Below are 17,456 nucleotides of genomic sequence, written 5' to 3' on the forward strand. Positions count from 1 at the left end.
CAATAACTATGTAAATTGCTATGCAAATGGGGCAATTACTACGCAGATGGGGCAATTACTATGCAAATGGGGCAATTACTATGAGGATGGGGCAATTACTATGCAGACGGGGCAAGACGCCGACGTCACGAGCAAAGCGGGGCGGAGCACAAGACGCGGCTTTGGGGAGGAGAACAAGGAGTATTAGGTACTCACCCGTCGAGTAGGTAGGTCCTGGCCGAGGGTTCGAGTAGCAGGGAGTAACGTTCCGGGGGGGAGAGGAGAGAAAGAAAAGTCACATTAGCCAAGGGTTGGCGGAAATAACAACAGTAGTAGTAGTAGTAGTAGTAGTAGTAGTAGTAGTAGTAGTAGTAGAGTAGTAGTGGTAGTAGTAGTAGTAGTAGCAGCAATAGTAATAACAACAGAAAAAGTAACAATAGCGGTGGTAACTTCTGCTAGCACCACTATTGTTATTGCTACTGTTACTGTTACTGTTTCTGTTACTACTACTACTACTACTACTGTTGCTGCTACTACTACTATAGCAGCAATAGTAATAATAACAGTAGTAACAGTAGTGGTAGCTTCTGCTACCACCACCACCACTATTGTTACTGTTACTATTATTATTATTACTACTGTTGTTGTTGCTGCTACTATTAGTATTATTAGTATTAGTGTTGTTGCTGCTGCTACTATTAGTACTACTATTAGTATCAGTACTCCACGCAAACATACTAATAAATCGAGCGGCGGCACCTGGTTTCCTGGATCCACTGGTGATGCTGATTACTACCACTATTACTACTACTACTACTGCCACTACTACTACTATCAGTACTCCACACAAAAATACTAATTGAGCGGCGGCACCTGGTTTCCTGGATCCACTGATGGTGAAGATGATTACTACTACTACTACCACCACCACCACTACTACTACTACTGTTACTACTACTATTCCATGCAATAATAATAAAAAATGGAGGGCACCTTGTTTCCTGAATCCACTGATGATGATTACTACCACTATTACTACTGCCACTACTACTACTGCTGTTACTACTACTACTGCTGCTGCTGCTACTACTACTACCATTACTCCACGTAAAAATACTAATAAATCGAGCGGCGGCACCTGGTTTTCTGGATCCACTTATGATAATGATTATTACCACCACCACCACTACTACTACTGCCACTACTACTACTACTACTACTATTACTATCAGTACTCCACGCACCTGGTTTCCTGGATCCACTTATGATAATGATTACTACTACTACTACTACTGCCACTACTACTACTACTATCAGCACTCCACGCACCTGGTTTCCTGGATCCACTTATGATGATTATTATTATTACTACTACTACTACCACCACACCACCACCACCACTACTACTATTACTATCAGTACTCCACGCACCTGGTTTCCTGGATCCACTTATTATAATGATTATTACCACCACTATTACTACTACTGCCACTACTACTGCTGCTGCTGCCACTACTACTACTACTATCAGATAATGATTACTATCAGATAATGATTACTACTACTACTACTACTACCACCACCACCTGGTTTCCTGGATCCACTGATGATGATGATGATGATGATGATTACTACCACCACCACCACCACCACCACCACTACTACTACCAGTACTCCACGCACCTGGTTTCCTGGATCCACTTATAATGATTATTACCACCACTATTACTACTACTGCCACTACTACTGCTGCTGCTGCCACTACTACTACTACTATCAGATAATGATTACTATCAGATAATGATTACTACTACTACTACCACCACCACCTGGTTTCCTGGATCCACTGATGATGATGATGATGATGATGATGATGATTACTACCACCACCACCACCACCACTACTACTACTACTACCAGTACTCCACGCACCTGGTTTCCTGGATCCACTTATAATGATTATTACCACCACTATTACTACTACTGCCACTACTACTGCTGCCACTACTACTACTACTACTATCAGATAATGATTACTATCAGATAATGATTACTACTACTACTACTACTACCACCACCACCTGGTTTCCTGGATCCACTGATGATGATGATGATGATGATGATGATGATGATGATTACTACCACCACCACCACTACTACTACTACTACTACTACCAGTACTCCACGCACCTGGTTTCCTGGATCCACTGGTGGAAGGCGTTGGCGTGCTGGGCAAACTCCTGGCGCAGCTTGTCGTTCTCCTCCTGGCGCCGCTGCTCCTTCTGCAGTTCCAGCTCCCGCTCCTGGGGGGGTAATTAACGACAATTATCCAATTATCGGGATTAATATCCAATTATCGGGATTATTATCACATGATCGGAATGATCCAACCGGGCGGAAGAATCGGGTTGGGCGGGGATCGGTTGGAGCAGCGGCTGTCTCTCAGCCAGGTGGGCGGGGGAATAAGAAGGATCATACTAGTAGTAATAATGCCGCCGGGACCATCCGGAACCCCTGCCATTCAACAGGGGAGGGGGTTCCGGGGAGTCTAGAACCTTCTGGAAATTTCCGAAACTTTCCAGAACAGCCTGGAACTTCTGGCAGGATTCGGGGGTTCCCGGGGATCTAGAACCTTCCAGAACAGTCTCTTCCAACAGGGAAGGGGATTGGGGTGTCCGTTGCGGGAACGTTCCGGAACCTTGCCTCTGCGACTTCCGAGTCTATAACATTCCAGAACTTTCCATCATGTTGTAGAACAGCCTAGAACTTTCAGCAGGGAAGGGATCTGGGGATTCCCGGGGAGTCTAGACCCTTCCAGACCTTCTGGGACTTTCCAAGACATTCCAGAACGTGTCTAGAACAGCCTCTAACTTCCAACGGGGAAGGAAGTTCGGGGATTCCGAGGAGTCTAGAACCTAGAACTTTCCAGAACTTTCCAGAACAGCCTAGAACTTTCAACAGGGAAGTGGATTTGGGGATTCCCAGGGAGTGTAAAACCTTCTAGAACCTCCAGAACTGTGTAGAACAGTCTCTAACCTCCGACAGGTAGGGGATTCGGGGATTCCCGGGAAGTCCATAACCTTCCGGAACCTTCTGGAACTTTCCAGAGCAGCCTCTAGCTTCCGACAGGGAAAGGAGATCTGGGGGTTCCCGGGGAGCCTAGAACCTTCCGGAACTTCCCGAGACATTCCAGGATTTTCTACTTTCAACAGGGAAAGGAGATTGGGGGATTCCCGGGGAGCCTAGAACCTTCCAGAACTTTCCGAGACATTCCCAAATTTTCTAGAACAGCCTCTAACTTTCAACAGGGAAGGGGATTCCTGGGGAAACTTCTGGAAGAACCTAGAACTTTCAAGAGGGAAGGGGATTTGGGGATTCACTGAGAGCCTAGAACATCCTAGAACCTTCTGAAACTTTCCAGATCTTTCATAAACACTCTAGCCTGGAAACAGCCTAGAACATTCAAAAGGAATGGGGATTCGGGGCGTCTAGAACCTTCCAGAACCTTCCAGAATGGTCTCTAACTTCCAGATTTGGAGATCCTGGGGGAATCCACTACCTTCACGAGCTTCTGGAGGTTCCGCCAGGTCTAGAACCTTCTAGAACTTTCCAGAACTTTCCAAAACTTTCTAGAACGGCCTAGAACTTTCAACCAGGATGGGGATCTGGGGTGATCCTCTCACCTTGATGATCTTCTGCAGGTTCTGCCAGGTCTAGAACCTTCTAGAACTTTCCAAAACTTCCTAGAACGGCCTAGAACTTTCAACCAGGATGGGGATCTGGGGATCCGCTACCTTGATGATCTTCTGCAGGCTTCGCCAGGTCTGGAACTTCCCAGAACCTGGGTATTCCCGGGAGTCTATAACCTTCTGAAATGTTCCAGAACAGTCTAGAACCTTTAACAAGGAAGGGGGATCTGGGATCCGCTACCTTGATGATCCTCTGCAGGTTCCGCCAGGTCTGAAACTTCCCAGAACCTGGGTATTCCCGGGAGTCTAGAACCTTCTCAAACTTTTCAGAACTTTTTAGAACAGCCTAGAACCTCGGACAGGGAAGGGGATCTGGGGATCCACCCCCTTGATGATCTTCTGGAGGTTCTGCCAGCCACCCAGAAAGGAACCTAGAACCTTCCTGAAACTTCCTAGAACAGCCTAGAATGTGGGATCCACTACCTTGATGATCTTCTGCAGGTTCCGCAAAACAACCTCTAACTTTCGACAGGGAAGGGGATCCTGGGGGGTCTAGAACCTTCCAGAACAGCCTAGAATGTGGGATCCACTACCTCAATGATCTTCTGGAGGTTCTGCCAAAACAGCCTCTATCTTTCGACAGGGAAGGGGATCCTGGGGAGTCTAGCTTGATGATCTTCTGCAGGTTCCGCCAGGTCTAGAACCTTCTAGAACTTTCCAAAACTTTCCGAAACTTTCTAGAACGGCCTAGAACTTTCAACCAGGATGGGGGTCTGGGGTGATCCGCTACCTTGATGATCTTCTGCAGGTTCCGCCAAAACAGCCTCTAACCTTCGACAGGGAAGGGGATCCTGGGGAGTCTAGAACCTTCCATAAGCTTCCGGGACTTTCTAGAACAGCCTAGAACGTGGGATCCACTAACCTTGATGACCTTCTGCAGGTTCCGCCAAAAGTCCCTAACTTTCGACAGGGAAGGGGATCCTGGGGAGTCTAGAACCTTCCAGAGCAGCCTAGAATGCGGGATCCACTACCTTGATGATCTTCTGGAAGTTCTGGAACCCAGGAGGCCACCGGAACCTACCCAGAATCTAGAACCTTCCAGAACCTCCTGAAACTTTATAGAACGGCCTCTAACTTTTGAACTTGGGGATCCCCGGGGGGAGATCCACTCACCTTGAGGATCTTCTGCAGGTTCCGCCAAAACAGCCTCTAACCTTCGACAGGGAAGGGGATCCTGGGGGATCCCGGGGAGTCTAGAACCTTCCAGAAGCTCCCGGGACTTTCCAGAACAGCCTAGAATGTGGGATCCACTACCTTGATGATCTTCTGCAGGGTCCGCCAGGTCTAGAATCTTACAGAACCTGGGTATTCCCGGGAGTCTAGAACCTTCTCAAACTTTCCAGAACTTCCTAGAACAGTCTAGAACCTTTAACCAGGAATGGGATCTGGGATCCACCATCTTGATCTTCTGCAGGTTCCGCCAGGTCTAGAACCTTCTAGAACTTTCCAAAACTTTCCAAAACTTTCTAGAACGGCTTAGAACTTTCAACCAGGATGGGGATCTGGGGTGATCCGCTACCTTGATGATCTTCTGCAGGTTCCGCAAAAGGAATGGGGATTTGGGGAGTCTAGAACCTTATAGAACCTTCCAGAACTTTCCAAAACTTTCGAGAACGGCCTAGAACTTTCCACCAGGATGGGGATCTGGGGTGATCCGCTACCTTGATGATCTTCTGCAGGTTCCGCAAAAGGAAAGGGGATTCGGGGAGTCTAGAACCTTATAGAACCTTCCAGAACTTTCCAAAACTCTCGAGAACGGCCTAGAACTTTCCACCAGGATGGGGATCTGGGGTGATCCGCTCACCTTGATGATCTTCTGCAGGTTCCGCCAGGTCTCCTCCAGCACCTCCATGGTGAACCAAGTGTAAGGGTTGGAAGCCACCCGGAAGCTCTAACTTTCAACAGGGAAGGGGATCCTGGGGGATCCTGGGGGCTCTAGAACCTTCCAGAACAGCCTGGAATGTGGGATCCACTACCTCAATGATCTTCTGGAGGTTCTGCCAGTCCCCCCAGAAGGGAACCTAGAACCTTCAATAACCTCCTGGAACCTTCCAAAACCTTCCAGAACAGTCTAGAACCTTTAACAAGGATGGGGATCTGGGGTGATCCACTACCTTGATGATCTTCTGGAGGTTCTGCCAGCCACCCAGAAGGGAACCTAGAAGCCGGCCACCCAGAAGGGAACCTAGAACCTTCCTGAAACTTTCTAAAACAGCCTAGAATGTGGGATCCACTCACCTTGATGATCTTCTGCAGGTTCCGCCAAAACAGCCTCTAACTTTTGACAGGGAAGGGGATCCTGGGGGGTCTAGAACCTTCCAGAGCAGCCTAGAATGTGGGATCCACTACCTTGATGATCTTCTGCAGATTCCGCCAAAACAGCCTCTGTCTTTCAACAGGGAAGGGGATCCCGGGGGAGTCGAGAACCTCCCAGAACAGCCTAGAACGTGGGATCCACTACCTTGATGCTCCCCCATGGTGAACCACAGCCTCTAACTTTTGACAGGGAAGGGGATCCTGGGCAGTCTAGAACTTCCAGAACAGCCTAGAATGTGGGATCCACTACCTCAATGATCTTCTGGAGGTTCTGCCAGCCCCCCCAGAAGGGAACCTAGAACCTTCAAGAACCTCCTGGAACCTTCCGAAACTTTCCAGAACAGTCTAGAACCTTTAACAAGGAAGGGGATCTGGGGTGATCCACTCACCTTGATGATCTTCTGCAGGTTCCGCCAGGTCTCCTCCAGCGCCTCCATGGTGAACCAAGTGTAGGGGTTGGAAGCCACCCGGAAGCTCTAACTTTTGACAGGGAAGGGGATCCTGGGGGATCCTGGGGGCTCTAGAACCTTCCAGAACAGCCTCGAAGGCGGGATCCACTCACCTTGATGATCTTCTGCAGGTTCCGCCAGGTCTCCTCCAGCGCCTCCATGGTGAACCAAGTGTACGGGTTGGAAGCCACCCGGAAACTCCGGATCTGCCGCTCCAGCTCGGCCAATTGGTTGAAGTCGGCCTGGGCGGAGCTTAGGGAGGCGCGGAACGACCCGGAAAGATCCGGAACCCCCTCTCAAACTTGGCTCTGCGACTGAAAGGGGATTCGGGGAGTCTAGAACCTTATAGAACCTTCCAGAATGGTCTAGAATGGTCTCTAACTTCCAGATTTGGGGATCCTGGGGGAATCCACTACCTTCATGAGCTTCTGGAGATTCCACCAGGTCTAGAACCTTCTAGAACTTTCCCAAACTTTCCAAAACTTTCTAGAACGGCTTAGAACTTTCAACCAGGATGGGGATCTGGGGTGATCCGCTACCTTGATGATTTTCTGAAGGTTCCGCCAGGTCTAGAACTTCCCAGAACTTGGGGGATTCCCGGGAGTCTAGAACCTTCTCAAACTTTCCAGAACTTCCTAGAACAGCCTAGAACCTCCGACAGGGAAGGGGATCTGGGGATCCACTAACCTTGATGATCTTCTGCAGGTTCCGCCAAAACAACCTCTAACTTTCGACAGGGAAGGGGATCCCGGGGGATCCTGGGGAGTCGAGAACCTTCCAGTGTATGGGTTCGAGGCCACCGGAACCTACCCAGAATCTAGAACCTTCCAGAACCTTCTGAAACTCGATAGAATGGCCTCTAACTTTTCAATTTGGGGATCCCCGGGGGGAGATCCACTCACCTTGAGGATCTTCTGCAGGTTCCGCCAAAACAGCCTCTAACCTTCGACAGGGAAGGGGATCCTGGGGGATCCTGGGGGGTCTAGAACCTCCTAGAAGCTTCTGGAACTTTCCAGAACAGCCTAGAATGTGGGATCCACTCACCTTGATGATCTTCTGCAGGGTCCGCCAGGTCTAGACCTTTCCATAACCTGGGGATTCCCAGGAGTCTAGAACCTTCTCAAACTTTCCAGAACTTCCTAGAACAGTCTAGAACCTTTAACCAGGATGGGGATCTGGGGGGATCCACTGACCTTGATGATCTTCTGCAGGTTCCGCCAGGTCTCCTCCAGCGCCTCCATGGTGAACCAAGTGTAGGGGTTGGAAGCCACCCGGAAGCTCCGGATCTGCCGCTCCAGCTCGGCCAATTGGTTGAAGTCGGCCTGGGCGGAGCTTAGGGAGGATCGGAAGGCGTCGTGCGCCTCCCTCAGCGCCCGGATCTCCTCCAGCGAGTTGCAGCGGACGGGATCCGTTAGATCCTCCTCCGCGTTCTCGAACCAGCTGTTGAAGGCGGAGGCCTTCTTGGCGAAGGTGAGGAAGAGATCTTCCACCTGGGAAGCGGGGAATAATGGGAATAATGAGATTAATAAGTGGTTAATAATTATTAATGATGACGATGGTGAAGATAATAACAATAATAAAATAATTGATGATGATAGTAATAATGTATAATAATAATAATAATAATAATAAAAAATGATGATAATGATAATAATAATAATAATAATAATAATAATTGATGTTGATAATAATAACAGTATGAAATAATAATAATAATAATAATAATAATAATAATAATAAATGATGCTAATAATAATAATAATAATAATAATAATAATAATAATAATGCTGATAATAACAATAATAATAATATAATTGATGCTGATAGTAATAATAGTATGAAATATAATAATAATAATAATAATAATAATAATAATAATAATAATAGATAATTGATGCTGATAATAATAACAGTATGAAATAATAATATCAGTATGAAATAATAATAATAACAATAATAATAAATAAATGCTGCTGCTGCTTCTTCTATGGGTCCCGACTTGCCCCCTTTTTCTCCCCACTGAAGCCCTGCCCCCTTACTCTGCCCCAACCTGCCCCACTTTTCTCCACCCTGAAGCACCACCCCTTTCTCTGCCCCACCCCTTTCTCTGCCCCACTGAAGCCCCACCCTCTTTCTCTGCCCGCAACCTGCCCCCTTTTCTCCCCACTGAAGCCCTGCCCACCTTCCAGTAGCTTCTTCTATTTCCTATGGGTCCCAACCTGCCCCCTTTTTCTCCCCACTGAAGCCCTGCCCCCTTTCCATTTCCTATGGGTCCCAGCCTGCCCCACAGAAGCCCCGGCTACCTTCTGGAAGTGTTCCTGAGCTTCCAGAAGCTTCTTCTATGGGTCCTGACCTGCCCCCTTTTTCTCCCCACTGAAGCCCTGCCCCCTTTCCATTTCCTATGGGTCCCAGCTTGCCCCACGGAAGCCCCGCCCACCTTCCGGAAGTGTTTCTGAGCTTCCAGAAGCTTCTTCTATGGGTCCCGACCTGCCCCCTTTTTCTCCCCACGCCCCCTTTTTTCCTCCCCACTGAAGCCGAACCCACAACCTGTGCCTTTTCCTCCCCACTGAAGCCCCTCCCACAACCTGCCCCCTTTCTCTGCCCCACGGAAGCCCCCCCCACCTTCCGGAAGCTTCTCTTTCCGATGGGTCCCGGCCTGCCCCCTTTTTCCTCCCCACTGAAGCCCCACCCACAACCTGCCCATTTTTTCTCCCCACTGAAGCCCCGCCCACAGCTTGCCCCTTTTCTCCCCACTGAAGCCCCGCCCCCTTTCCATTTCCTACGGGTCCCAGCCTGCCCCACGGAAGCCCCGCCCACCTTCCGGAAGCTTCTTCTCTTTCCTATGGGTCCCACCTTGCCCCCCTTTTCCTCCCTGCTGAAGCCCTGCTCCCTTTCCGTTTCCGACGGGTCCCAACCTGCCCCCCTTTTCTCCCCCCTGCCCCACGGAAGCCCCGCCCACCTTCCGGAAGTGCTCCTGGGCTTCCAGCAGCTTCTTCTTCCGGGAGGCGGAGCCAGCCAGCAATTGGTTCCAGCGCTTCGTCAGGGAGGCGTGTCCCCTTTTTCTCCCCAATGAAGCCCCACCCCTTTCTCTGCCCCACTGAAGCCCCGCCCACCTTCCGGAAGCGTTCCTGAGCTTCCAGAAGCTTTTTATTCTTCTATCTCCTATGGGTCCCGACCTGCCCCCTTTTTCTCCCCACTGAAGCCCCACCCCTTTCTATTTTCTATGGGTCCTAACCTGCCCTTTTTTCCCCACTGAAGCCTCGCGCCTTTTTCTCCCCACAGAAGCCCTGCCCCCATTCTATTTCCTATGGGTCCCAACCTGCCCCCTTTTTCTCCCCACTGAAGCCCCGCCCCTTTTCCTCCCCACGGAAGCCCCGCCCCTTTTCCATTTCCTATGGGTCCCAACCTGCCCCCTTTTTCTCCCCACTGAAGCCCCACCTCTTTTCCTCCCCATGGAAGCCCCGCCCCCTTTTCATTTCCTATGGGTCCCGACCTGCCCCCTTCTCCCCACTGATGCCCCACCTCTTTTCCTCCCCACAGAAGCCCCGCCCCCTTTCCACTTCCAATGGGTCAAAACCTGCCCCCTTTTTCTCCCCACTGAACCCCCGCCCCCATTCCATTTCCTATGGGTCCCAACCTGCCCCCTTTTTCTCCCCACTGAAGCCCCGCCCCCTTTCCGTTTCCTACGGGCCCCAGCCTGCCCCATGGAAGCCCCGCCCACCTTCCGGAAGCGTTCCTGAGCTTCCAGAAGCTTCTTCTATGGGTCCCGACCTGCCCCCTTTTTCCTCCCCACTGAAGCCCCACCCACAGCCTGCCCCTTTTCCTCCCCACTGAAGCCCCGCCCACAACCTGCCTCCTTTCTCTGCCCCACGGAAGCCCCGCCCACCTTCCGGAAGCTTCTCTTTCCTATGGGTCCCAACCTGCCCCCTTCCTCCCCCCCTGCCCCACAGAAGCCCCGCCCACCTTCCGGAAGCTTCTCCTCTTTCCTATGGGTCCCAACCTGCCCCCTTCCCCCCCTGCCCCACGGAAGCCCCGCCCACCTTCCGGAAGCTTCTCCTCTTTCCTATGGGTCCCAACCTGCCCCCTTTCTCCCCCCTGCCCCACGGAAGCCCCGCCCACCTTCCAGAAGCTCCTCCTCCCCTTACGATGGGTCCCAGCCTGACCCACGGAAGCCCCGCCCACCTTCCGGAAGTGCTCCTGGGCTTCCAGACACTTTTTCTCTTACCTATGGGTCCTACCCTCTTTTTTCTATGGGTCCTGCCCCCTTTTTCTCCCCACGGAAGCCCCGCCCCCTTTTCATTTCCTACGGGTCCCGACCTGCCCCCTTTCCCCCTGCCCCACGGAAGCCCCACCCACCCTCCGGAAGCTCCTCCTCCCCTTACGATGAGTCCCAGCCTGCCCCACGGAAGCCCCGCCCACCCCCAGAAGCAGCTCCTCCCCTTACTATGGGTCCCAGCCTGCCCCACGGAAGCCCCACCCACCTTCCGGAAGCTTTCAGAAGCTTCTCCTCTTTCCTATGGGTCCCAACCTGCCCCCTTTCTCTGCCCCACGGAAGCCCCGCCCCCCTTCTGGAAGCTCCTCCTCCCCGTACAATGGTTCCCAGCCTGCCCCACGGAAGCCCCGCCCACCTTCCGGAAGTGCTCCTGGGCTTCCAGGCGCTTCTTCTATTTCCGATGGGTCCTACCCCCTTTTTCCTATGGGTCCTGCCCCCTTTCCCTCTTCTCCCCTGCCCCACGGAAGCCCCGCCCACCTTCCGGAAGTGCTCCTGGGCTTCCAGCAGCTTCTTCTTCCGGGAGGCGGAGCCGGCCAGCAATTGGTTCCAGCGCTTCATCAGGGAGGCGTGTCCCCTTTTTCTCCCCAATGAAGCCCCACCCCTTTCTCTGCCCCACTGAAGCCCCGCCCACCTTCCGGAAGCTCCTCCTCCCCTTACTATGGGTCTCAGCTTGCCCCACGGAAGCCCTGCCCACCTTCTGGAAGCATTCCTGAGCTTCCAGAAGCTTCTTCTATGGGTCCCGACTTGCCCCCTTTCCCTCCCCACTGAAGCCCCACCTCTTTTCCTCCCCATGGAAGCCCCGCCCCCTTTTAATTTCCTTTGGGTCCCGACCTGCCCCCTTTTTCTCCCCACTGAAGCCCCACCTCTTTTCCTCCCCATGGAAGCCCCGCCCCCTTTTCATTTCCTATGGGTCCCGACCTGCCCCCTTTTTCTCCCCACGGAAGCCCCACCCCCTTTCCATTTCCTATGGGTCCCAGCCTGCCCCACGGAAGCCCCGCCCCCTTTCCACTTCCTACGGGTCCCAGCCTGCCCCCTTTTTCTCCCCACTGCCCCACTGAAGCTCCACCCACCTTCCGGAAGCTACTTCTATTCCCTATGGGTCCCGACCTGCCCCCTTTTTCCTCCCCACTGAAGCCCCGCCCACAACCTGCCCATTTTTCCTCCCCACTGATGCCCCACCCCTTTCTCTGCCCCACGGAAGCCCCGCCCACCTTCCGGAAGCGCTCCTGGGCTTCCAGGCGCTTCTTCTCTTTCCTATGGGTCCTACCCCCTTTTTCCAATGGGTCCTACCCCCTTTTCCCTATGGGTCCTACCCCCTTTTTTCAATGTGTCCTGCCCCCTTTTTCCTATGGGTCCTACCCCCTTTTTTCTATGGGTCCTGCCCCCTTTCCCTCCCCACTGAAGCCCCGCCCCTTTCCATTTCCTATGGGTCCCAAGCTGCCCCTTTTTCTCCCCACGGAAGCCCCGCCCCCTTTCTATTTCCTATGGGTCCCAACCTGCCCCCTTTCCCCCTGCCCCACGGAAGCCCCGCCCACCTTCCAGAAGTGTTCCTGCTTCTTCTATGGGTCCCGACTTGCCCCCTTTCTCTGCCCCCCGCCGAAGCCCCACCCCTTCCCCCCAACCCATTTCCTGTGGGTCCCCCCCTGCCCCACGGAAGCCCCGCCCACCTTCCGGAAGTGCTCCTGGGCCTCCAGCAGCTTCTTCTTCCGGGAGGCGGAGCCGGCCAGCAATTGGTTCCAGCGCTTCGTCAGGGAGGCGTGTCCCCTTTCTCTGCCCCACTGAAGCCCTGCCCACCTTCCGGAAGCTTCCTCTCCCATTTCCTATGGGTCCTAGCCTGCCCCATGGAAGCTCCGCCCACCATCCGGAAGCGTTCCTGGGCTTCTTCTCTTTCCTATGGGTCCTGCCCCTTTTTTCTATGGGTCCTGCCCCCTTTTTCTCCCCGCAGAAGCCCCACCCCCTTTCCACTTCCTACGGGTCCCAACCTGCCCCCTTTCTCCTCCCTGCCCCACGGAAGCCCCGCCCCCTTTCCATTTCCTACAGGTCCCAACCTGCCCCCTTTCTCCCCCCTGCCCCACGGAAGCCCCGCCCACCTTCCAGTAGCTTCTCCTTCTCTTTCCTATGGGTCCCAACCTGCCCCCTTCCCCCCCTGCCCCACGGAAGCCCCGCCCACCTTCCGGAAGTGCTCCTGGGCTTCCAGCAGCTTCTTCTTCCGGGAGGCGGAGCCGGCCAGCAATTGGTTCCAGCGCTTCGTCAGGGAGGCGTGTCTGGCCTCGATGGCTTTCGATTGGACGTGGCGGGCGGCCAATAGCTGCTCCTTCAAGGCGGCGATGTTGGAGATCCCTTCCTGCTGGAAGGCCTGGAGGCCGGCGTCAAAGGTCTCCTGGTTGGGGGGCAGAAAGTGTGGGGCAGGGGTTAGGGCGGTGTGGGGCGCGGGTTGGGATTCCTTGGGGCGTGGGTTCAAAAGGCCAGCATCAAAATGTGGGGCAGGGGTTAAGATGGTGTGGGGCGCGGGTTGGAATTCTGTGGGGTGAATTCTGTGGGGCGTGGGTTCGAATTCAGTGGGGCGAATGAATGGGAGTGAAGGTTTCCTGGTTGGGGGGCAGAGAAAGTGGGGCAGGGGTTCAAATTCTGTGGGGCGCGGGTTGGAATTCTGTGGGGCCAATTCTGTGGGGCGCGGGTTCGTGTTGTGTGGGGAGAATTCTGTGGGGCACGGGTTGGAATTCTGTGGGGCCAATTCTGTGGGGCGCGGGTTGGAATTCTGTGGGGCCAATTCTATGGGGCGCGGGTTGGAATTCTGTGGGGCGCGGGCTGGAATTCCGTGGGGCGCGGGTTGGGGTTAAGTGGGGAGAATTCTGTGGGGCGCGGGTTGGAATTCTGTGGGGCCCATTCTGTGGGGCGCGGGTTGGAATTCCTTGGGGCGCGGGTTCAAAAGGCCGGCGTCAAAGGTTTCCTGGTTGGGGGGCAGAGAAAGTGGGGCAGGACAGGGGTTCGGGTCATGTGGGGAGAATTCTGTGGGGCGCGGGTTTGAATTGTGTGGGGCAAGCTCCGCCCACCCAGATTGAGGGAGGGGTCAGGGGAGGAGATTTGAATCCTGTGGGGCAGGAAGCTCCGCCCACCCAGACTGAGGGGTCAGGGGTTGGAATCCTGTGGGGCAGGAAGCTCCGCCCATCAGGGGAGGGGGCAGGGGAGCGGGTTCAGATTGCGTGGGGCAGGAAGCTCCGCCCTCCCAGATTGGGGTCAGGGGAGTGGGTTCAAATCCTGTGGGGCAAGAAGCTCCGCCCACCCGGATTGAGGGGTTAGGGTTTCGGATTGTGTGGGGCGGGAGGCTCCGCCCATCGGGATTGAGGGGTCAGGGGGTGGAGTGGTGTGGGGCAGGAAGCTCGGCCCACCCTGCCGGATTGGGGTCAGGGTCAGGCCTCGAAGGTTTCCTGGTTGGGGGGCAGAGAAAGTGGGGCAGGGGTTAGGATGGTGTGGGGCGGGAGGCTCGGAAGAGCAGGGTGGGGTTCTGTGGGGCAGGAAGCTCCGCCCAGCGGGATTGAGGGGTTAGGGGTTAGGATGGTGTGGGGCGCGGGTTCGTGTTGTGTGGGGAGAATTCTGTGGGGCGCGGGTTCGGATGACGTGGGGAGAAGTCTGTGGGGCGCGGGTTGGAATTCTGTGGGGCGGGAGGTTCCGCCCACCCGGATCAAGGGGTTCGGCTCCGCCCACACGGATTGAGGGAGGAGAGTCCGGGTTTCCTGGTTGGGGGGCAGAAAAAGTGGGGCAGGGGTCAGGATGGTGTGGGGCGCGGGTTGGAATTGTGTGGGGTGAGAAGGTCCGCCCTTCAGGGGAGGGGTCAGGGGTTGAAGGTTTCCTGGTTGGGGGGCAGAGAAAGTGGGGCAGGGGTTAGGATGGTGTGGGGAGAATTCTGTGGGGCGCGGGTTGGAATTGTGTGGGGCGCGGGTTGGAATTGTGTGGGGCGGGAGGCTCCGCCCACCCGGATCAAGGGGTCCGGCTCCGCCCACGCGGATTGAGGGAGGAGAGTCCGGGTTTCCTGGTTGGGGGGCAGAAAGTGGGGCAGGGGTTAGGGTGGTGTGGGGCGGGAGGCTCTGAACAGGATTGTGTGGGGCGGGAGGCTCTGAAGAGCGGGATTGAGGGGTCAGGGGAGTGAAGGTTTCCTGGTTGGGGGGCAGAAAAGTGGGGCAGGGGTTAGGATGGTGTGGGGCGGGAGGCTCTGAAGAGCGGGGTGGGATTCTGTGGGGCATGAAGCCCTGCCCACCCGGATTGGGGTCAGGGGAGCAAAGGTTTACTGGTTGGGGGGCAGAAAAGGGGAGTGAAGGTTTCCTGGTTGGGGGGCAGAAAAGGGGGGCAAGGGTTCGGATTGTGTGGGGCGGGAGGCTCTGAAGAACGGGATGGAATTCTGGGGGGCAGGAAGCTCCGCCCAGTGGGATTGAGGGATCAGGGGGTGGAGGTTGGGGGGCAGAGATTCAAATTCTGTGGGGCGCGGCTTGGAATTCTGTGGGGCCAATTCTGTGGGGCGCGGGTTGGAATTCTGTGGGGCGCGGGTTGGAATTCCTTGGGGCGCAGGTTCAAAAGGCCGGCGTCAAAGGTCTCCTGGTTGGGGGGCAGAAAAAGTGGGGCAGAGGTTCAAATTCTGTGGGGCGCGGGCTGGAATTCTGTGGGGAGAATTGTGTGGGGCGCTGGTTGGAATTCCTTGGGCGCGGGTTGGGATTATGTGGGGAGAATTGTGTGGGGCGCGGGTTGGAATTCTGTGGGGCCAATTCTGTGGGGCGCGGGTTGGAATTCCTTGGGCACGGGTTGGGATTATGTGGGGAGAATTCTGTGGGGCGGGGGTTCAAAAGTCCGGCGTCAAAGGTCTCCTGGTTGGGGGGCAGAGAAAGTGGGGCAGGGGTCAGGATGGTGTGGGGCGGGAGGCTCTGAAGAGCGGGATGGGAGTTCTGTGGGGCAAGAAGCTCCGCCCCCCACTTAGGGGTCAGGGTTGGGGGTCACCTGTTTGGTCAGCAGCGTCTGGACAGAAGACAAATCCCGGCCGTAATCGTCCGTCTTGAGGCTGTTCTCTTTCTCCCCTAGGATATGTGGGGCAGAGAAGTGGGGCGGGGTTAGTTCGGGGCAGCACTGACCCCTAAGCCAACCCTAGCGCTGACCCCTAACCTTGAGCCCTAGCTCTGACCCACACCTAGCATTGACCCCTAACCCAACCCTAGCACTGACCCCTAACCTTGACCCCTAACCCTGACCCACACCTAGCATTGACCGCTGACCCAACCCTAGCACTGACCCCTAACCTTGACCCCTAACCCTGACCCACACCTAGCATTGACCCCGAACCCAACCCTAGCACTGACCCCTAACCTTGACCCCTAACCCTGACCCACACCTAGCACTGACCCCTGACCCACAACTAGCACTGACCCCTAACCCAACCCTAGCACTGACCCCTAACCCAACCCTAGCACTGCCCCCTAACCCTGCCCCCTAACCCCATTCCTAACCCTAACCCAACCCTATCCCTGACCCCTATCCCTGACCCCTAACCCTAACCCAACCTTATCCCTGACCCCTAACCCTATTCCTAACCCTAACCCAACCTTATCCCTGACCTCTAACCCTAACCCAACCCTAACCCTGACCCCTAACCCAACCCTAGCACTGCCCCCTAACCCTGCCCCTAACCCTATTCCCCACCCTAACCCTAACCCAACCCCATTCCTGACCCCTAACCCTATCCCTGACCCCTAACCCTATCCCTGACCCCTAACCCTAACCCTAATCCTGACCCCTAACCCTATTCCTAACCTAACCCAACCCTATCCCTGACCCCTAACCCTAACCCAACCCTAGCACTGCCCCCTAACCCTGCCCCCTAACCCTATTCCCCACCCTAACCCAACCCTATCCCTGACCCCTAACCCTATCCCTGACCCCTAACCCTATCCCTGACCCCTAACCCTATTCCCCACCCTAACCCAACCCTATCCCTGACCCCTAACCCTATCCCTGACCCCTAACCCTATCCCTGACCCCTAACCCTATTCCTAACCCTAACCCAACCCTATCCCTGACCCCTAACCCTAACCCCTAACCCCACTCCTAACCCCACTCCTAACCCTAACCCAACCCTAGCACTGCCCCCTAACCCCTAGCACTGCCCCCTAACCCTATTCCTAACCCTAACCCAACCCAACCCTATCCCTGACCCCTAACCCTGACCCCTAACCCTAACCCAACCCTATCCCTGACCCCTAACCCTAACCCAACCCTATCCCTGACCCCTAACCCTAACCCTGACCCCTAACCCTAACCCAACCCTAACCCTGACCCCTAACCCAACCCTATCCCTAACCCCTAACCCTAACCCAACCCTATCCCCGCCCCCTAACCCCACCCCTCCAACCCGCCCCCCGGGGGGCCGCCCCCTACCGATCCAGGACTCCACCACGTCGGCCTTCCAGTTGAACTGGAGGAAGGCGGAGTTCTCGTCCAGTTTGGCCTTGCGCTGGGAGGCCGCCCTCTCCAGGTCGGCCACTTTGGAGCGCAGGCCGGCCATCTTGGCGGTGATGTTCTCCTCGTGGTGGTTGTTCTGGAGGGAGGAGGAATGAAAGAAAATTGAATTAAATTTCTGTAATAATATAATATAATATAATATAATATAATATAATATAATATAATATAATATAATATAATATAATATA

At 54.5% G+C, this 17,456-nt stretch overlaps 1 protein-coding gene and 1 long non-coding RNA gene across 3 annotated transcripts in view; both read right to left on the reverse strand.

Annotated features, from left to right (window-relative positions):
* SPTAN1 (spectrin alpha, non-erythrocytic 1) overlaps positions 1 to 17,456 on the reverse strand; it is a gene marked incomplete at its 5' end in the record, with an annotated part of 87,457 nt that overhangs the window by 24,905 nt on the left and 45,096 nt on the right. The window contains 5 exons of the mRNA XM_083484533.1: positions 2,152 to 2,282; positions 7,687 to 7,983; positions 12,938 to 13,147; positions 15,754 to 15,830; positions 17,185 to 17,344. Coding sequence (XP_083340659.1) covers positions 2,152 to 2,282; positions 7,687 to 7,983; positions 12,938 to 13,147; positions 15,754 to 15,830; positions 17,185 to 17,344 — 875 coding nt within the window. The remainder of the gene's footprint in view (positions 1 to 2,151; positions 2,283 to 7,686; positions 7,984 to 12,937; positions 13,148 to 15,753; positions 15,831 to 17,184; positions 17,345 to 17,456) is intronic.
* Positions 3,879 to 7,168, reverse strand: LOC310698143. 2 transcript variants are annotated; one of them, XR_014521356.1, is made up of 3 exons: positions 7,106 to 7,168; positions 5,843 to 5,886; positions 3,879 to 4,151 (listed from the first exon to the last, which is right to left on the reverse strand). It is a non-coding gene; the product is annotated as an uncharacterized lncRNA (long non-coding RNA). The 2 variants fall into 2 exon arrangements; XR_014521357.1 differs by lacking the exon at positions 7,106 to 7,168 and adding an exon at positions 6,340 to 6,472.

This window comes from Podarcis liolepis (genome assembly GCF_965112155.1).
Source record: "Podarcis liolepis genome assembly, chromosome: Z".
In the NCBI taxonomy this organism is placed as follows: domain Eukaryota; kingdom Metazoa; phylum Chordata; class Lepidosauria; order Squamata; family Lacertidae; genus Podarcis; species Podarcis liolepis.